This window comes from Pteropus vampyrus, unplaced genomic scaffold, assembly GCF_000151845.1.
Source record: "Pteropus vampyrus isolate Shadow unplaced genomic scaffold, Pvam_2.0 Scaffold257, whole genome shotgun sequence".
Taxonomy (NCBI): Eukaryota; Metazoa; Chordata; class Mammalia; order Chiroptera; family Pteropodidae; genus Pteropus; species Pteropus vampyrus.
In genome coordinates, this window is record NW_011889038.1 from 509809 (window position 1) to 532331 (window position 22523).

Sequence of the window (22523 nt, forward strand, 5' to 3'; positions counted from 1 at the left end):
AATATCCACTAGATCTTCCCAGGGTATGGTTGCCATACACAGGAACTAAAATCCAAGCTGGTCAAACATCTATGGCCATGTTTTTAACTATCAGGTTACATGCCCTCTTCAATTCTAAAATCACAGTGGGCAAACAATTTATAAAATTATGGATCTTAGGTTTTTTTCAGTAGTGTCTATGTTTATTAAAAAATGTTTTCCTAAAAGTAAATGTAGTCTCAAATAGCCTATTTTCATTACATTTACAGTTAAATTCCTATTCTGGAAGCACCATATTTTTATTTCCAGACTACAATTTATTTATAGCTTATATTAGTTGCTCAGTATTGTAATCCCATGCCAACCTTAGGGGTCACTTTCCTGAAAAATACTTTGGCTGACACAATGGGGATCTCATATAAAATAAAGAGTTGGAGAAAGTTTTAAATAGTATTAAATAAAAGTTCTAGAGAGTACGGGCTGCATAAAAAATTAATTCTTTGCATCAAAAACTTTGTGGAATAACCAACCATTCCACTGAACCAACTTCAGCTGTTTTAAGAAATATTGTTTCAGTGTTATAAGCTATTAAGGTATTCTCCTACAATTTTTGTGTTATATAGATTATACATATTTTTAAAGTTGCCTTTCACTGGCATGAAAAATATACTTTAACATTTTCCTTTACTTCTAAATGGGTAAGATAGTCACATGTTCAAAATCCAAAAGATACAAAAGAGTACCGAGGGGCATCTCCCCACAAAGAGGTGTCAAACATTTGATGTTGATCAATCTGAAAGGTGAAAATAGTATTTTGTTGTACTTTTAATGGGCATTTCCCATATTTTTGGTACAAGTTTTCATATTTAAGAGCAATTACATTCTTTTTATGAAAATAAGTTTGTTCGTATCTTTTGTTCACTCTTCTATATTTTTGTTCTTTTTCTTATTGATTTGTAGGCAAATTTACTGTTTACTATGAATTGCAAATATCTTCCCTGATTGCCATGTCTTTTGATTTTGTTTATGGTAGTTTTTGCCATGCAGAAATTTTTTTATGTTTATGTCAATTTACTCATCTTTTAAATAGCTTTTGGGATTTTTGTCATATTACAAAGGTATTACTATCTGAGATTAAAAATAAAATTTCCCATGGTTTCTCTAAGTACCCTTATAGTTTCATTTTTATGTTTACATTTCTAATCCATATGGAATGTAATTTGATATAAGGTATGAAGTTTAGATTCAGTTATATTTTATTCCAGATGGTACCCAGTTTTTACAAATTACTGTATACTACATTTTTATTCTTGTTTAATATGTGTAACCCTTGGAAAAAATGATCTTTTCACAAATTATCCAGCTAATGATATTTTTCTAGGTCTGATTTTTGCTATGCCATATTAAAAGGTCAAAGCATAAATAGATCTGTCTACATATGTTTTACTTAGAGTAACAACCATCCAGTCTATGGAAAAAGGAAGCAAATAACTGTTTCTCTGGTTAAGAGGAATAAATAGAATAATCACATGTATTTAAAAAGACCAGATCAAAAAAAATTTTTTACATAAATTTAAAAAATATTTTTAAATTGAGTTATAAAAGTCTTGATCAAATTATAGTTAGCAGATCTGCTATAGTTTATATTATGTAGTTTATATATACTCTACGTAGTTTATAAACTAAACCAAATATCATTTTGTGATGTCACTTGCAGTGTTTGAATTAAAAAATTTTAAAATATGGTATCAAGTTTAGGAAAAGATAGGAAGTCCACGGAAAACCAAAAGCACAGATTGAAGACATCAGATAATATCTGTGAAAATGTGACATCTATCCAAATGTTTTATGCATCCTAAAGCACAGAGAAAATTCTTTATGTGGAATAATAATAGGAAGAAGATAAAACCCCTAGAATATACTTAAGATACAAATGACAAAGCTAGTTAAAATTTTGAAATAATGATAAGAACAAGATATAGCCTAAAGGGGTAAGTAAGGCTTTCATCTTACTGTGAATAGATATAAACCATTAATATTTATTGAATGAAAGAAGGAATAAACAGTCTTATCTTCATGTGACTTCTTTAAACTGACTACACAAATCTTCAAAAATCAATTTTACAAAATATATTTTACAAATATACAAAAATAAATTTTAGCATAATTAGGTAGCAAAATAAGATAGCTTAGTAGCTCACTTATTGTATCTCCTTAAATTTAATATATAGAAATCAATGACAGTGATTACTAAGACTATGATTACATTATCATTAAGATTATTATTGACAGAAGTACTAAAATATGAGTTAATCATGTTAGACGGACAATAAATTTAATATTGAAAATTACTACATTTCATAAGAATAGCCTCTTTTGTGTTAATTTGCAATACTAGACATTCCAGATCAAATGTTTTAATTACTAGTAAATAAAAAAATGACTACTACTTTTTGAAAGTTATTTGCTAGGCACTATAATAGAATTTTGCATGCTATTACTTAATTTAATCCTTTTAACTCTATGAAACATGTACTATTATTTCCCCAATTTTAGATGAAAAAAACTAAAATTAGAGGTTAAAACTTGCCTAAAGTCACATAATTAATTACTAAGTAGCATCACTGGTCTTACTTCATAGCTTATGCCCTTAGGTACTCTGTAACGCTTCATCACAAATGTAGTTTTTAAAAAAACTGTCAGATAATCTGAGGAATTAAACATTGCTTAACTAAATACAAACTCTAATCAACTGAGACTAAAGTAATATTTATTTTTAAAACCAAAATTATTTCCTTGAGAGATTAGTATTCAGTAACCTCATTTCAGTTGTTTATTTCTATAACTTCAAATGTGTTAAAACCTTGAATGTGTAAAAGGAGAGCTGTATCTCCATTAAGCTACGAAAGAATTAACCCAGATTATAAAATAAGTGCCTAAAATCTTTGCTGACATTCACAAACACATGTACTATATATGTAAATGCAAGGAATATTGAGATTGAGCAAAGACATTTATTATATGAAAAGTAAAAAATAAACTGCTTTAAAGTATTATTATAATAAATCTAATTTCCAAAATATAATTTATGATCTTGGGAAATGCTACAGAAGTTAGTTTTCTTTAAAATTCAACTGAACATTATAAAAACTACTGAAGCCATTACCATCTTAGGTTCTATGTTTTTTGTCCTTATTAAAAGAGTTATATGAAAGCATTTACGTTTGTGTGTATAAGATGTTAGTCTTACAAATACTGCTTCAAATTATCCAAAAGTGCGGTCTAAAGCCTCTTACTTTCCGTCTTTCAGGTCCATTGAATGCAATGTGCCTTGCTTCTTCCACAGTCTCACAAACAAGGCCATTTCCACACACAAACTGAATTACTTTCTTCAGCTGAGGAAACTGAGTCTTTATGACATCAATCACCATTTTACAGCCTTTAATCTCTCGTAATCTTTCATTGATGGGCTTGATCTAAAAGGTTTAAAAAGTAGTTAATGTATTAGATATGTTAAAATAAAAATCAAATACTCAGGACATTCTCAAAAAATGTATATAAGCACGACAGTGAGAGATTAATACTATGCACTTATATACAATAAAAGTTTGACAAGAACCTGATGAACCATATCCCACCATTGGCTCATGTAGTATTTATTAAAGTATACTCACCAAAAGCCAGAAACAGTAATTTCCAGATCCAACTCTGTCACTAACGAGCTGAGACAAAGCAATGCATGAGAAGTGCTCTGTGCTCTCAAAATCTTATGGTCTGGTGGGGGATCATACTCATTTACATATGTGTCAAAAGAGTGACACATATGAAACATCATGAAATTCAAAGTCATTTTAGATTTAAATGATCAGAAAAACTTTCGTACCTTCTTTGATATGACATTTAAATTGGGTCTATAAATAGATCAAAAAAGTATCTGCAATGTATTACTGAAAAACAGCAAGTATGATCGCATTTTTGTAAAACAAAACCCTAAAGACAACCAAAATGTGTATAATATATACTTGGGAGTATATATTTATTCAAATTTGTATGTATGGAAGCAATCTAAATTAAGGAATTCAGCACTGAGGAGAGGTAAGAATATTTCCTTTATAATCTTCTGTATTAAATTTTTTAAAAATGAGTGTGCCTTGAAAAAAATCTTAAGCATGAAATAAGTAAAACAGGATTTTAACAGACAGATGAACTAGGTTAACTAGTTTTAGTGGGCAGAAGGTATAAGCAAAAGGCGTGTCTGAACCATTAGCACCCAGCTAGCATCTGCTGAGCCCCTTCTCTGCAACACGCACTGTGCTAGGTACTCTCCCTGTAGCGATGCTTTGCAATAATCTAATAAGGTAAGGACTACTTCCTCCACTTCACAGATGAGGAAACTGAAGCTCAGGAAAATTTAGAACAGTTTGTGAGAACCAATTAAAAGTAGGACTGAGATTCACACTCAGGTCAGTTCAAGCCTAGGGCATGTGCTCTTAACCACTGTGCACACTCCCTGCAGCTCAGGGTCTTGAAAGTGTGACAGAGAAAAAAAATCCCCGAAGGATATCAGTCGCGACAATGACAGAGTTCCTGTGTCAGGAATTTCGACTCTGGGTACTTTCAGGCCTCTCGATATACACCTCAAGGCTCAAAACAGCCTGCTCCACCAAGGGCTGACACATTACTTCCTGGACCACATATTTACAGTCGAGACTCTGGGCTGGCATTTCATCAACACGCCGTACGTCTTACCCATCTCCTACTCTTTGCTATTGAATAAAACAAATTGCTGGCTAGTAGGCCAGAGCAATGTCCTCAAAATCATCAAGGTAGAATTATGGCAAAACCAGATATTGAAGAAATGATAGCACCTACTTGATATTATTTTTTGCCTGCTAATACACTAACACCAGCCTCTTGAGTGACTGACAGGCACACAAGCTATGATTTTTTTCAATCGCTACCATAGTTTTAGGCAATAAAGACATACTTTAAAAGACAAGATTTTGATCCTTTTATAGTTCATAAGCGTGATGATTAAGTGTTCATGCTCTTGTGAGATGTGTGTCCCTCAAACCTGGTTATGACATCGGCGCATTACCTGTCTGACGTAAAAAAAAAATAAACAACAAAATTTTATCACTACTAAATACTAAGTATTAGAAATTTCTTACATCAAGGTAATCTAGAGCAAGGAATGTCTCGGGCTCAGCTCTTTCTTCCTTCAGAAATCGAATACAGTCTCTTGCTACCTTTTCAGAGGTTACAACGATGGCAATCATGTACCGGCCAAAAAGCTTAGTAACAGCCAACTGGTATTTCTTATGAATAGGATGACACAGGTCAAGGAGTCTTCCAAACTTAGGTTTAAAAAAAAAAAAGAGAGAGAGAATAACAAATATATTAGTGAGGAATGTGTAATTCATTTTTTTCCAATGTAACAAAGCAACATAAACTAGAAAATAATTTTGTAAAATTATAAACATCAGAATTTAACAGAGTCTCATTCAAATGGACGGAAGTTTCTTTATGAAATATCCATAAAGTGTCACACTTTATTTAAAAAAAGAGTAATGAAGAGGGGCTAGTTTCACCAAGGTATTAAAATATCTTACAAAGCTACAATAATTCAATAGTATTTATCTATCCCCTTGTTTACTAAATAAGAATCCATGAGGACCCCCCACCGCTGCATGCAGGTACTAAGCTAGGTGTCTAGATGCTGGGTAAACAACCGGACGAAACAGATACTCTCTGACCTTACAGAGCTTTTAGCCTAGTAGGGGTGAAAGGGTATGAATAATCGGTTATTATACACATGCACAAAACAGTTATAACAGACACTGTGATAAAGCACAGAGCACTGAGAGTATACTACAGGAACCAAGTTGACCTGAGAAGTCAGGGAAGGTTTCTCACGAATAAGTGGTATTAGAGCTCTGAAGATTGGTCAAGAATTAATTAGCCTGAAATTCAAAAAGTTTACTTAAGAATGTCAGAATGGCAACTGTTCTGTAACCATGCTCCCAGGAATATCTGAAGATTTGATTTTGTAACTTTAGATTCTTTCTTCATTTGCTAGGTTCTACTTCAGGAGTACCAATTTCTTATTTGATCGTGATTGTCTTTAATATTGATTATCCTGCTTTGTTTTTTTCTTCTCCATTCACCTGTGACTATAGTAGTCCCCCTCTGTGTTGTCGCCTTCGTGGTTTCAGTTACTGTGGTCGACCACAGTCTGAAAATATTAAATGGAAAATTTCAAAAATAAATGATTCGATAAACAATTCATAAATTTTAAATTGCACACCATTAGTCACGTAGCAGCCATCTCGATGATGATCGGATCGACTGGTGGGACTGCAGTGCCTGTGTTCGAGTCACCCTTATTTTACTTCACAGTCGCCCCACAGCGCAAGCGTAGTGATATTGGCCATTCCGATGTGCCAAAGAGAAGCTAAAAAGTGCTTTCTTTAAGTGAAAAGGTGGAAGTTCTAGACTTAATAAGGAATGAAAAAAAAAAATAAAACTGTGCTGAGGATGCTAAGATCTACACTAAAAACAAATCTTTTATCAGTGAAATTATGAAGGGAAAAAAAAAATTCGTGTGCTACTTTTGCTGTCACACCTCAAACTACGAAAGTTCCAGCCACAGTGTGTGATAAGTGGTAAGATGAAAAGGCATTAAATTTGTGGGCGGAAGACACAAATTTACTGAAGAAATCCATATCCATATCCATATCTCCATATACATCTATCTATCCCTCACATATACACAGGGTTTGGCACCATCTGCCTGTTCGGGTGTCCCCGGGCGTCTTGGAGTGGATCCCTGTGGACGAGGGAGGACAACTGTAACTCAAGCCCTACTCCGAGGGCAGCACTGCTCAGCTGTGTAACCCATTCCTCGCTACTTGCAATTTATTAGTTCAGTAATGTTTGTTCTTAATTTTTCTTAGTTGTATATTTTACTTTTCATTTTATTGTTTTAGCTCATATGAGTCTAGTTTTATGAATTCAAGCTCTTATTGTCCATAGTACGAAACACGTATGGGGAATTTTGTTCGGTAACCTTCTTCCAGACTAGTCTTTGACTTCTAAATGCTTTTAAAATCATTTTTCTATTATTATATGTACCTATAGCTGCCATAGCAATTCTTTTCACCTCGCTTGTGTTTAATGTGGACAGCTCTGTTCAGACCTTTTATTTGCTGTGGATAACGTTTTCGATTGCCTCACTTAGAACTGAGATGGTTATCTCCTCTGAGCACCAGCTCATGGAGTATTTTCTGTTTTACCTCCCAGGTATTTTCCGATCTATTTCCTATGATCTAAGGGCTTAGAGGACAGGGGCAAGTGAGAGCTGAGCTAAGGCTCTGCATATGCTTTGTTTGAATATCTGAGTTTTGCTCTTTCTTCTGAGTTTTAATTAATAGTCCATATTAAGGTTCCTTTACCTTGGGGGAAGAGGACAGATCCTATTTTGGGGGGAAGGCTTTGAAATGGCTTTCAATTTAATGAGTTCTCAAGACTTCATTTTTATCTAAGAGCATCAGAGGTTCATATTCTCTGATCCACAGTTTTAATCAAAAGGAAACAAATAGACATGAATTTGCTTCTTGCTATATTAAGGGATACTAAATGAGATGTTTCAGGAATTAATTTATCCGTTTGCCTTCTGCAGAGTTAAAAATAAGGATTGCTATACTTCATTTTTTAAAAAATCCTGGGCTATTATCATTTTCTGAAGTTTACGGCATTAGATGTATGAGCCCCTTTCCTTGTTTGGTTGTTGAACTAGGTTTTTAAAACTAGTTTTTGTCCTTTTGTTTGGTACTGGGGAAAGGATTCTGTGACCGAGCCTTATTCCTCCATCATTATCTAAAAGTCAAGACCAACATTTAAGAGTCAGAAAGTCAGAAGAGGTGGCCAGAAAGGAGGAAAACCACGAGAGTGTGGCATCATAAAAGCCAAAGGGCAGGTGTTTCAAAGCAGAGTTAAGTGGCTAACTGCCAAATGCTGAAAATAGGCCACGTTGAAATAAGGGCTGCACAGTGTACACTGGGATTAGGGACAAGAGAGTGAGATGCCAGACTCCAATACCAAAAGAAATAATTTTGTGAAGTTGACACCCTAAGCAACAGATTAGATATTACTGTATTGGGGCTAATGAAATACACTAGCAATACTGGATGCACAGTCAGATTTAGAGAACAAAACTTCATTGTTATAAAGTCATGCCAATGATGTCTATTGAAAATAGAATTAAAAAAAATTGAAACCATGAAGAATATGAGGTTTGAGGATATTTGTCTGGAGCGGGGCAGACTACTTCACAGTACCCATGTCCTTTGGGGATACTGGCCATAACTTGGACTTTCTGTGTAACATGTTTATGTCAACGTTTCTCCCCAATAATCATTTATCTATAATACTACTGGAAGTTACTTACATTTTACCCCAATTATTTACTATTATATTTTAAATATAAATAATTTAAAACAAAACTTAAAACTTTCTGAAATAATTCTGCTTCCATATAATAACACTTTTAATCCCAAATAAAAAAGTTTAACCTTTTTGTTTAAATTAACTATTCATTCTAATTACCACAGAATCTGGGTAAAGTCTTTTAAGGTGTTCCAGAACTTCTGCTCTCTTCTTCTGACGTTTCCCCTCATGGTTATCAATGCCAGCATTTTGCAGTTCACTTCTAATAAGAGTCATCTCTTCATTAATTTCAGAAATTCTTGATTTTGTTTTTTCAATTTCACCCACTAGGGTTTCCTCTTGCTGTTTCTTCTCCTTCAAGCAATCGCTACATAACAACAACATAAATTATATGGTAAAAAGAAAAACCAAAATTTAGGAATTACAAAATACCGTATAGTCGGGTCTGGCACCGCAGGGGAATGGAATAGTGCTCTATCAATTTTAAATGATGAAAAATGCAATAAAATACATCCAGTATCAAACTTGGGCAAAAGGGATTTTGATCATTCTTTGTTGACTCAAAAGATACGTATTTCTAAATACTGACAAAGGACAGATGACTATAACCAGAGCAATCACCATGAGCTTAATAATAATAAATGCCAATTTAAAAAATTCTTAGTGGTAGAATACTTAGGTTGTACTAGTTTTTATGACATAACTTTTATTATAAAATATCAATACCAAAAGAGAGTTTTAAGTTTCACTACTGGAAAATATTTAACACTTAAATATTTTATTTATGTCGTTAAGTACAATTTTAATTATCTACAATGACAGGAAAACAATGGAGTAAAAACACTGTTATACTATGAAAGCATTTATTTGATGAATATACCACAAATATACCAGATCCTTGAAAATTAGAAAACCGCAAGGAATATTTTTTTTACTATACCTACATGCACGTTTTTGAATACTCCTCCAACTTCTCTATTCGTTTTTTATGATCTTCTATTTGTTCTTTTATTTGTTTTAGATTTTCCTAAAGTAGGAAATGAAACCTAAAATCAATTATAGCAACTCAAAACAAATAAAATTGATTATTTCTTACTATATGCTTAGAACTTACTGTAATATCTTTAGTTGTTCTAAATTTGAAATATATCAAATGTAACCATAAAAAAATACTCAGAAAAGCAAATTTTAATTTTGAAAAGCTAGGATGGTGTAGTTTTGAAGTTACAAGAATTGAGGTTCAAATCCTGGTACCACCATTTACTAGATATCTTACCTCCAGGAGTCTACTCCAGTAAACTCAAACTCCACGGGATTATTTTCAAATATCTATACACAGTCTTATCTGTCCCTCAAACTAATTCATTTCATAAATATTTATTTACTGGCTAGGCTACCATGTGCTAGGGACTAGAGATAAAATAAAGAAGACAGAGCCCCTGCTCTCAAGGGCCAAGGTCTGGGGGGAGAGACGACTGTCATCCCAGTGGAGTTGCTTAGTGTTATATCAGTTTAGGAACATATAAGGCATCTGTAGGCTTGTGGGAGGAAGGCTTCACACAAGTGTTGCTCCATTCACATTATCACCCAATCCAAGGACAGTGGTGGTCTCCAATTGGTGTCATGTCTTTAACCTTTCCCCCGTCTAATTCATCCTGTGCACTATAGCAACATTAATCTGTCTCATTCCATTACTATGTACACTAAAATTAGAAGTGTACAAAAGTAAAAACAAAAACACAATTCTTTTTCAGTGTACGATATCAGTAAAGACAAGAAATACCAAAGTTTCCAAATGGAAAGGAATTAACATTTTCTGAAGATAATTATCTCATTTTACTCATTTATCACACAAATTCACTGAACAAACATCTGTGCTAGGTGCCAGAGTCATAAAAATAAGCAAGACACAGTTCATTTTCTCTAGGAACTCACACATTTTGAAATTAGAATCCCCACATTGAAATGTTAATATCTCACTTAAGAATTCCATTCAGAGAAGAAAGAAACGAGATTAGTTAATGAGGAACACAGAGTTTAGTCAACTGGAAACACCTGCCTCTGCCTTTCCTCTGGCCACTCCCAGGGCCTGTGTCATGCCAGATGGGCTCCTTTGTGGTCACTACCTCACATGCCAGGTAGGTCTCTTAGGGATCACCACCTGTTATGCACAGCTTAGATTGAAGAATAGGCTTTCCTGTAGAAAATGTAAAAGGCCACAGCCATCATCCCACAGGGAGGTGTGTCAGGGCCTGGGTGCCCTGCTGGACACAGACTAGGAGAAAACCAGACTGCTTTGGTACCAGGCATTCTGGATTTGAGATGCCAGCTGATCATGCTGGTTGTCTGGGAAAACCAAGCACTGCCCACCACCTAGCGATTTCTCATCTTTCCACCCAGACATGTTACTGCCTCCTCTACCAGTGTTTTTGTATTCAAAAGACAACAGCAATTCAATCAACACATATTGACATCTACTAAGTACAAGGTTTACAACAGATGCTATTCTGAACTCTGCCTTTAAGAGGCTTCCAGTCTAGCAGAGTTATACCCACTAACTGTACTTTTCCTTCAATTTGATAAAAAAAAATCCCTTAGATACAGATTAAGAATGTGATTAGATAAGGAAGAAATTATTTTCAGGGTTTTTTTGATGGGATGGGTAGAAAAGGCAAGCTAGGGAAGGCTTTTCGATATGAGTAATCATAGAATTTAACATGTAAAGATACACAGGTTTTGACAAATAAAAAATATTTTTTAAAAAGATAAGGTTTTCCAAAATTAGCATGCACAAAGGCAAAAATGTGCAATAAGTATTTCCAGAAATCAGTGTATAATTTTATAATGCAATACAAATTATCCAAGTGTTTTAAAATTACTGCTATGTTACTATGTTTTCCTTCTCCACAAAATGTCTTTTCCACTCACATGATTACCATATACTACCCCTCTTATATTTGTTCGTATTTTCATCTGCCAAATCACAAAGAGACTACAATGAAAGGCAGTAAAGTATAGAGATTAAGAAAATTCATTCTTCACAAATACAGAGGACAATTTGGTGATGACCAGAGGGGAGGAGGGTTGGGGGGCTGGGAGAATGGGGTGAAGGACTGAAGTACAAATTAGTAGTTGAGAGATGGTCAAGGGGATGGGGAGCATGGCACAGGGAAATGCAGTTAACATTAATGTATTGGCTAGGTGGAGAGCCAGATGAGAGGAAGAGCAATTAGGGGGATCATTCTGTAAACTATATAAATGTCTAAGCAATGTACTGTATACGTGAAACTAATAAAATAAAATTAAAAAAATAATTTAAAAAATAAAGTAATTGTTGATAGAAGAAAAACAAAATTCATTCTGGAGACAAAGTGTTAAGAAATCCCAGTTATTTCACTTAGCCATCTCGTGCTTTGATTCCTTCATCTACAGAATTCATTTATTCAACAAATATTTATTATCTGCTCTCAGTAAGGGACTATTCTAGGTACTTGGGATGTATCAGTGAATAAAACAGATGAACGTCCCTGCTCTTGTGGAGTCTACATTCCAGAGGGGGAAGGTAGACAAATATACTATGTAAATTAAAGTTAGGATATAAATGCTGTGGGAAAAACAGAGCCGGGCAGCAGGGACTACAATTTTAAATAGGGCAGGCCTCATTGGGGAAGCAATGTTTGAGCAGACTTGCTAGAGTAGGAGAGTTAAAAATAAATATAGGGAAAGTATGTTCTAGGCTAAGGAATAACCAGTGCAAAGGCCCTAAAGCAGAAACATGTCTGATATGTTCCCGGAGGCTTGTATAGCTAGATCACAAAGAACCAGAGGGAGAATAGAAAAAGAGGAAGGTTTGAGAGGTAAATTAAGTAGATCAGGTAGGTTCATGTAGCACACTCAAGGACTTTGACTTAAACTTTATGTGAGATTGGGAGCCTCTTGAGGACTTCAAAAAGAAGTTTCATGACCCGATTAGATAGTAAAAGCATCACTTAAGCTGCTCTGCTCAGACTATTGTGGAGGAAGAGTGGAAGCAGAGAAAACTAGTAACTACACTGATCTAAACAAACAAACGAAAACATGGTGACTTGGACCAGGGTGATAGCAGTAAAAGTGGAGAGTAGTGATCAAGTTTTTGGTATACATTGAAGGTGGAGCCAACAGAATTTCCTAAAACAGTTAAAGATAAACTCCAAGGTTTCTGGCCTAAGCAACCAATAAGGTTGAATCATCACCCAAGATGAGAAAGACTACGTGTGGGGTACATTTGGGTGTGAACTGAAATCAGAAGTTCAGTTTAGAATGTAGGTTTGAGATGTCTATTCCACATCTGGAATGGAGATGCTGAGGAAGCAGCTGGATATATGAAGTTGTAAGCTATGAGAATAGTGATCACAAAAGTAGAAAATGAAGAAAAGAGAAAAAACCAGGATGAGGACATAATAATATCTACCTCGTAAGACTGAAGATTAATTGGGTTTACAGCAGAGCTAATAAACATAGCATGTACAAATAAACACTACATTATAATATTATTGTTGCTTCTGGAAAATTTCAGACCTATTTCTAGAGACATATTTCATTATGAAATCCCGACCCTGTTTCTTCATCTGTACCCTACAGCACAAAGACCTTCCCCTACAGTATAGCTGTGAAACATAAATGCACTAACGAATGTAAAGTGCCTAGCAAATAGATGTTTTTTTCCTCTAAATTACAAATATTCATTTATAAATCAAATGTATATATAATTCAGAACCATTTCCTCATTACGATTCTTATTAGAAATAGTGGTCACATTTTCAGGATGACCCACAGACTTCAGAATGTATGATGATTTGTTATTGTTGAAATGAAGGTCATGAGGCTTAAGAGGAAAAGACCAGATGCCTCATGTATTAGCATACTCACTTTCACCTTATTCAACCTGCCTTTCACTATGCAGTAGATATACCAATTCTCATTGCACAAATGAAGAAATCAAAGCCCAGAGAAATTAAATAATTTAGTTATTTGCCAAGATTACACGGGTCAGTAACAGAACAAGACTGAATGGAAGCCAGGTCTGTCTTACTCTAAGGCAGACCAGTATACTGCTATCCTGATGGTTACTTTCCATGTAGACTATTGAGCTGCTCTTGGGCTGTGCTCTTGTTCCAAATAGCTTTGCATTCACCTCTATTACGATATCTCTGTTTTTTTCCCTTTAACTATCCTCCTCTTAACTTCGCTGGACTTAAATAGATGTAAGAACAGAGACCATGTCATCTGCCCATGCCTATCACTATACGGATGTACAGAAAATGCTTACTGACTACAGGAAGGAAGCCCTACCTATACCTTAGACCAGGAAAGAACACCTCAATGACATTAAGCAGCATAACAGGTAATCCAGAATTTTTTATTAATTGCCTGATGCATGTCTGATGCAAATCTTATATATCAAAAAACTAAAAGGGTAAGAAAATTTCATTGAAAATAATTCTAAATCATTACTGCACAAACCAAGGTACCTTAACTTCTGCATGCCTCCTCTTTTCAAATGCCAATCTTTCTTTATCAGCCTTCTGTTCCCACTGTAGTTTTTCCAGTTGTTGGGTCATTATAGCCACTTTCTTTCTTACTTGTTCCTTAAGTTCTTTATAATTCTCCAGCTGTATAAAAAGCATTTAAACATTGCTAACTCAAAGAAGCATGAGAGGAAATTTTTTATATGACATCCTTTACTAACAGATACTTAGTCTTATCAAAAGTACTTTTTACATAAATTAGATGAGAACTGGCTATCTTCTCCAGGTAAGATAAAAATAAAATGAATGTCTTATTTAAAACTATTTAGATAGATTAATAAAGGATTCCAAATCAACTCTATAAGGTCTAAGAAATTCTTAAAAGGAAAAGGGGATTAAAACTTATGAATATTCCACAAGGAAGAGAAGCTCAGAGAAAATCATGTGCTTTTTCTATTTATAGTCACAATTATTTTAGCATATATATTGTAAGACTATTATAAAGTTAATGAAAGAGATAAATGATAAATTTAGCTGAATGTTTGAAAACTCTGAATTACAAATTGTTTTTGATATTTACTATTGATTTATTATAATTAAATCTTATATACTAAATTGGATATTAATTCATCACTTCATATTTTAAATCATCTTAATCAATTTCCCCGTCAATTAAGTGATCATGTCTCTTCAGAGCCATATGTATCTGACTCTTAAGTTTTTATAACATTCATGAGAAAAAAAATGATTGCCTTAAAAACATAAGAATTAACCTATTATGAAACGACATCATGTAATCATCTTGAAATATTTCCTATGATTTTAATGAACTCGAAAAAGTTATCATTCCATTTAATCTTATAAAGAAAAAATAGCCCAGTCTAAAGATTAGATTCTATATACAGGCTAAAAAATTTAAAACCCCATAATTTAGATTCTGAGGACAATCTCTTTAAAATATTCTGAAGACAATCTCTTTAAAATATCAGAAAGAGAGGTCATCCTTCAAATTTTTTCTAACTAAAAGGAGAAGCTGAAACAATAGGAACAGAAGATTTCCCATATGTTGACTTTTTCACCTGACTGGCTTCTAATTCAATGTCTCGCACTTTACGTAAGACTTCTTCCTCAATCTGCTTTTCAAAACTCTTCCATGCACCATCTAAATCAACCAGCTCTGTCTCTAGGGCTTTAATGTCATCTTCCTGTTTAGCACATTGTTTTTCACTGTCCTTTATTGATTTCTTAGCCACATCTAATTTCTTGAGGTGGTAAGATGTGTTTTCTTTCGCTTTAATGTACTGAGGCCTCTTCTGATTTAAAAGTGCTTCAAGAGATCTAAAAAGAAAAATAGTTTTCTTTAAAGAAATTAAATTTTATAATATATAAAGGGAAGTTCTTCTGATCTAATCATACACTTAAAAATAAATTCTAAAAACTGACTTTCAGAGACTGTAAGATCAGTGGTTGCCAAAGGTGAGGGGGAAGATTGAACAGGTGAAGTACAGGGGAATTTTATAAGTGGTAAAATACTCCATAGGATACTGTAATGGTGGACACGTGACATCATGCATTTATCAAAACTTTACAGCACCAAGAGTGTATCTTAATGTATGCAAATTAAAAAAAATTATTTAGGGGGGCCAATGGATCCTACATGGAACACAGAATGTGACAAAAGAATCTAACTGTATTACATATATATGAAACCACCTTACAGAAGGGAGTGGGGAGAAAAGGTGCTAAACTAAGTAACTTTAGAAAGGAGTGGGGTCTGTTAAAACTAAAAGCAAAAGGCATTATACATAAGCATCATACTCTAGTTGATAAGGCTGCTTCCCCTGAGGGTATGGGTTATTAACAATTCTGACACTGCCATCCGTAATTACAGGAACTGAACACTTCAGCAAATGAATGGCAGATTGTGGAATCCAGGTTTCTCACTGTTAGAGTGGGAGGTTATAGATAAGCAAGAAAAGTTTAACATCAACAGTGATGCTGGGTTGATATTACAGTATGTTAGATAGATGATATGTCACATAACATCTAATATATGTCAACATCCCTCATATAATGTGATGAGAATGGCATTTTACAACTGTGCTCTTCCTTCCCCAAACCAATAAACCCTGTCTAGTTACGGAAAAACTATCAGACAATTCCAGTGGAGGGACAGTCTACAAAAAACCTGACCAATACTCCTCAGAACTGTCAAGGTTATCAAAAACAAGCAAAGTCTGAGAAACTGTCACAGCCAAGAGGAGCCTAAGGAAATGTGATGACTAAATGTAATATGGTATTCTGGATCAGAAAAAGGACAACAGGTGAAAAATAGAAAACAAGATTAAAAGTTTGGACTTCAGTTAATAGTAATGTACCCACACTGGTTCATTCATTCTGACAAACGTATCATACTAGTAATGTATGATGTTATAAGGAGGAGAAACTGAGTGTGGGGAGTATGAGAACTCTCTACATCATTTTTAAAACTTTTCTGTATATCTGAAAGTATTCCTAAGTAAAAAGTTTATTTAAAAAATCAGCTTTAAAAATGTCACTTTTATTTTCACTCTATTGATCTAGAGTCCAACTGTTAATAACTACTTTTTAAAACTCACTTTATTTCTTTCTCTGTTTGTTGCAGTTGTCTAGTTAGCATTCCGTGTTCCTTTTTATTGGCTTTAATAATGTTCTCATGATGAGAAAGAGACTCTTTTGTGGCACCCAAGTCCCTATTCATATGCTCTAACTCAGTGCTCAGAAAATGAATTTTTTTCTCATTATGATACAGTTGGAAAAGCTGCAGTTCTATCTTGTTTATTTTCAGTTCTTCAAGGAGACTCTGGTAACGTTCTGCCTACAAAACAGTACAATTCAACCATGTTAAATGGGCACATGTTTAAGTTGACATTTCATAAACTTAGCCATGGTGCCAACAAATAATCTAATGAATGATTCTTTATATCATTAAGAAACAGTGTTCTTGCCAAAAGTGGCATTATTTGGAGAAGGTTTCTGGATACACTTTTACAACAAACCAATGAACTGGTAAATGATTTTATATTCATACACTCAGTGGTATGGCAGTATAAACACTGAAGTGGCACCACTAACCTGGGTCCTTGCCCCATTTCTGTCTTGACCTCACAGTGTGGCAAGTCCCTTAACATTTTTGACATCGACTTCCTCATTTGTAAATGAAAGGAAATTATACGACTTTTAAGGTCCCTAGTAACTCTAAAATCAATTATTTCAGGTAAAATTCCTGCTATAGGATGTAATTTTTCTAAGAAAACTAATACGACTATTAAAATTCTAAATTATACGTGAAACGGGAGAATTTCCTTAGCATTTATACCATGAATAAATAAAGGAATGGGCTTTCTTGAGAGGAAAGCTCCTAATCAATGAAGTATTCCGCTTAACAGGTAAACAGCCATCTGCCAGGATGTTGTAAAAAATGAGAAAGCTGGACTATTCTGTCCTTATGTTTAAAGTCCTGCAATTCTCCATTTATATGAGCTATTTCAATATGAGTACTATAGTCTTTCAGATACCACCCCTTTCCACTGATAAAACCAAGGACATATACACACATGCCAAAAACATGAAGAAACAAAAACATCACTAATAAGGAACACATCTACCTTTCATTTATTTCTTCAAATATTTTTTGATTGCCTACCGTGTGCCAGGTCCTGTTCTTTGTATTGGGACTATACTGAAGAACAAGATAGAAACAGTTTCTGCTCCTATAAATTTATAACCTAGTTATTCTAATGAGAGCAGGTGGGATGACAAGTAAACAAGAAAACAAGTAATAAACAAGATATTATTATATTGCAATATGTACTATAAAAAAACAAAATAGGGTAATGAGACAGTACTATATAGGGGGTGCTAATTTAGACTGGGAGCATGGACAGCAAATGCCTGCCTGAGAAAATGGCTTTTTTATGACAACTTGAATGAGTATCAGCCATGCAAAAATTAGGCATACAGCTATCTAGGCAGAGAGAATAGCAAAAGCTCCCGGCTAGAATGGAGTATAGGATGTTCAATAAATAATAAAGGTCAATGTGGTAGGAGAGTAGAGGAAGTTAAGGCTTGAGAGGTGAATAGGGACCAAATCAGAAGGCTGGATAAGGAGATTGGATTCTCAGTGGAAAGCACTGCACTGGAAAAGGTTTTATGCAAAAAAGTCAGAATCTGATTTGCATTTTAAAATTTTAGATCACTCTAAACACAAGTAATTATCAACCATATAGAAGGCACTATACTAGGTATTGTGAAGAGTACCAAGAAAATACCACAGAACAGCATTTGCAAAGTGTGGCCATGGCCTCCTAGGGATCCCCAACACCCTTTTAGGGAGTCCCTGAGGTCGAAACTATTTTAATAATAATACTAAGACTTTATTTGCCTTTTTTTATTGTGTTGATATCTGCCCTGATGGTGCAGAAACCAATGGTCAGCAAAGCAGCTAGGACTTAACTCAAATAAGATTTAATACAGAAGCAGATATGAGAATTCACATCTGTCTTTTATTAAGCTAGATATTAAGATTACAAAAATGCAGAACAATAATATCTTTCCAATTAGTTTTAGAAAAAAATCATTTTCATAAAAATATTTAACACATGTGAGTTTATTGTTATTTTTAATCAATGAAAGTATTTTTAAATGTGTTAATTTGAAATATAATTAATATTGGTAGATATAACCCACATGAACAGAAACTCTTTGGGGTCCCTAATAATTTTTAAGAGGGTAAGGGGATAAGATCCAAAAGTTTGAGCCTCTACCATATAAGATATAAACCCTGCATGCTTATTTTTAGTTAGGAAAATCATTTTTGTAGTTCAGATTGTCCTGCTTACTTGGGACAAAAACCCCTAAAGTGAAAAACATATCAAATAGTTCATCTGTAATGAATATTGGGCTTTGTCTTATGTAATTAAAAGAATTTTATTAGTGACTCCATGCCAATATCTGGCAACTCTGACAGTTTTTGTGTCCAACACTTCTGTGGTTACATCTTCATAACACCTTACCTCTTCTTTCTCTAATTTTGCATGTTTGCGCTCTGCAGCTACATTTTTCTTCTTATTAAAATTAAACTGTGCGTCCTCTTCAGCTTTCTGTAACTTTCTTTTCTTTTCCTCATATTCACCTATAAGGTCTCTTGAAGAGCTGATTTCCTCAAAAAACTGGGTTCTTTCTTTGGGCTTTTTCATTGAAATTGACTCCACAGTTCCCTTTTAAAAACAGTAGAGCACACCAACATATAAGATATAGTGATATATTTTTAAGATCATGAATGAAATATATTATAGTTACTTACCTGAAAAACTAGACAGTTCTGTGCTTTGACTATTATACCTATCTTTTCCAACTCTACTATATAAGCAGAACGACTCACAGGATTATCATCAAAATGAAATTCTGAGCAGCCTCCTAAAATAAAATAAAGGCTGTTATAGGAAGTATAAATATCAGACCTATATCAACAACTATTTAAAATTTAATACAATTATATTTCTTACTGAAAATTTCTGTGTACTGGGAACAGACATTGCAATTTTAGATAGGACAGTGCTATGATCTGACTATTTGTGTCCCCCCTAAATACATATATGTTGAAATCCTAAACCCCAAAGGTGATGGTATTAGTAGATGGGGCCTAATCATGCTTGTGGAGCCCTCATGAATGGTGTAAGTGCTCTTATAGAAGAGATTCCACAGAGCTCTCTTGTCCCTTCCACCACGTGAGAATACAATGAGAAGTCCGCAACCTGGAAGAGAGCCCTCATCTGACCATTCTGGCACCCTGATCCTGGACTTCCAGCTTCCAGAACTATGAAAAATAAATTTTTATTGTTTTATAAGCTACCCAGTATGAAAAATAAATTTTTATTGTTTTATAAGCTACCCCGTCCGTGATATTTTGTTATAGCAGCCCAAATGGACTAACATGGTCAAGGAACAAGAACAAAGTTGGAGGCATCAAACTTTCTGATTTAAAAATATATCACAAAGCTACAGTAATTAAAACAGTATGGTACTGGCATCAAAAGAGATATACAGACCAATGGAACAGAATGGATAGTACAGAAAGAAATCCATAAATCTATGGCCAACTGATCTTTGACAAGGGTACTGAGACACATAATGGGGAAAAAATAGTCTCTCCAATAAATAGTGCTGGGAAAACTATATATCCACATGCAAAAAAAAGAAAAAGAAAAAGAAATTGGACCCCTATCTCATGTATAAAAATTAACTCAAATTTACCATGTATAAAAATTAACTCAAAATAGACTGAACATGTAAGATCTAAAATTGCAAAACTACCAGTAGACAACACCAGAGGGGAAGGAAGCTTTTTGACATTGCTCTGGGTGATAATTTTTTGAATATCAAAACCAAAAGCATTAATAAGCAAAAATAAATAAGTGGAACTGCATCAAAATAAGAAGCTTCTGCCCAGAAAAGGAGACGATCAACAGTATAAAAGAAAATCTATGGAATGGGAGAAAATATTTTCAAACCACATATATCCAAAACGTCTGTCTTTAAAATAGGCTCCCCACTACATTTTAACCTAATAACTAGGTAGAAAAATGCTCTTTGACAGTAGAGAAATTTGAACACATATGTCTGCTTAAAAAAAGAGTCCTAGTGGAGAATCAAACAGGTACTATTACTTGCTTCTGCAAATTACTATCAAATAGGAAAAAAAAAAGAAATCTCTAGATTCACTATGCTAGTAGAAAAGGTAATCTGACTTAACGTTTGAAAAATCAAATGACTCATGAGCAAACATCTACAAAAATCTACCTCGGATAATCCTTGCAAATGTTTTCTCTTTTCCACTTTCCTCCACATATACAATTTTCACACTTGCAGAAGAAGAAACAGGTTTTCCAATATGTGCTCCATGAATAAGTTCTTGAATATTTTTCACTCTCAAATTAGCTGTTTTCTCTCCCATTACAAAACTAAGTGCGTCCATTACATTAGATTTTCCTGGGGAAAAGAAAGAAGTTATTCATTCTTAATGATAAAAATCCTTGCCCATGGCCAAAGAAATGAAATACAGCCAATACATGTCTAAATAGTACTGTCTTGTCTGTATTCAAAATGCACATGACTGAACTTTACATAGATCATTCATCAGCTATGGTAGAGTATTAAGTTGTCTAAATTTAAGGCTCTAAATACAAGGATCTAAACCTCAACTCTCTTCCACTTTTAAGTATTATACTATGGCAAATCATTTAACTTCTCTGAATTTCAGTTATTCCCATTTTTTATATATAATGGTTAACTATATATATATAATGGTTAACTATATATATATATAAAATGGCTAACTATATATATATATATAAAATGGCTAACTATATATATATATATAAAATGGCTAACTATATCCAGGATTTTCCTAAGGGCTAAACTAGGGTTGCTGAAATATTTGACTGGCAGGAGTTGGTGGTGTAGAAAAATTACATAGCGGCTCCGAGCCTGCTATATTTTGAAAGGCCTACTGGTACCTCGGGATTTGGATTTTGGTAGGGTTTCTACCACTTTTTGATAAAAATGTCTCACTGTGCCTAAACTGTACAAACAATACAGTCTATCTGAATGTTTCAGTAATTCTGTAAGATTTTAAAAAAATAATGATCTACTAACACGTGTTCAAATAAACATATATAAAATGTCACCCGTTAGTTGTGGATGAATACCATACTGAATTTTGGCCTTTGTATAGCAAAAAGAATGTGAACAGCTTAGGCAAAATTCAGTTTTCGGTAAGCCAGAAATTTTTGTTGTGAAGAGACAGTACTGCAGGCAATGCTAAAATAATCCATAACTGGCTTCATGTGGTTCCTAGTATGTCTCTGGGTTACCAGAGACTGGCAAGAGGGGAGCTGAGCTTCCAGGGAATGTGGATCTAGGGAGGGGTAAGAATTCGTAAAGGCGTTTTCACAAATATCTTAAGATATGTTGTTACATCACAACACGCATTTTTTAATTAAGAAAAATGAGATCGTTTTTGAACTTCAATTTGGCACTAGTTTAAAAAAGTTCAAAACACCACTTTAACAGCATCTGGAATGGTAATGCGCACGCAGGTTCAGTCGTGACCGAAGCTTACGACCATGCGGGTACAGAACCACGGCAGCGCACTGTTGAAATCACCAAACAGAATCGAGCAACCCTTCACATAATCTCCAGTTAGAAGGTGCAAATCGACAGCTTGTGGGCCCAGGAACCGCCTGACTAAAGAGTGGTAAGAATGCAAAAGTGTGTAAAGTCTTTCTGATAACAGAATAAAGTGTGAATGAAGAAATTTGATTACACAGAAGAGGCAAGGAAATCCTCAGATAATGTGACTATTTCTAAGCTCAGGCACAGCGGTTCCACAATAACTCCGCCGGCCCCGGGCTGCTTCTCCGAAGGCACATAGTTAGCTGTACGTCTTCTCTGTCAAATAAATTACTTTATCGAGATAACGGCCATCTTTCGACTCAAATTTGGTTTCTGAACGAGAAAATCTGGGTTGCGAGCGCCAAAAGGAAGAGC

At 34.3% G+C, this 22523-nt stretch overlaps 1 protein-coding gene and 1 non-coding gene across 2 annotated transcripts in view; one reads left to right on the top strand and one right to left on the bottom strand.

Annotated features, from left to right (window-relative positions):
- Positions 1 to 21015, bottom strand: part of SMC1B (structural maintenance of chromosomes 1B) — a 55431-nt gene extending 34416 nt beyond the window's left edge. The window contains exons 1-11 of the mRNA XM_011374987.2: positions 21012 to 21015; positions 20775 to 20963; positions 19279 to 19391; positions 18989 to 19192; positions 16553 to 16791; positions 15014 to 15272; positions 13938 to 14078; positions 9372 to 9454; positions 8587 to 8794; positions 5151 to 5336; positions 3276 to 3455 (exon numbers count right to left, since the gene is read on the bottom strand). Of these exons, the coding sequence (XP_011373289.1) occupies positions 3276 to 3455; positions 5151 to 5336; positions 8587 to 8794; positions 9372 to 9454; positions 13938 to 14078; positions 15014 to 15272; positions 16553 to 16791; positions 18989 to 19192; positions 19279 to 19391; positions 20775 to 20963; positions 21012 to 21015 (1806 nt within the window). The remainder of the gene's footprint in view (positions 1 to 3275; positions 3456 to 5150; positions 5337 to 8586; positions 8795 to 9371; positions 9455 to 13937; positions 14079 to 15013; positions 15273 to 16552; positions 16792 to 18988; positions 19193 to 19278; positions 19392 to 20774; positions 20964 to 21011) is intronic.
- Positions 4986 to 5087, top strand: LOC111729354. The gene has a single exon (XR_002776210.1). It is a non-coding gene; the product is annotated as a small nucleolar RNA U13 (small nucleolar RNA).
- Positions 21016 to 22523: the final 1508 nt, after the last annotated feature.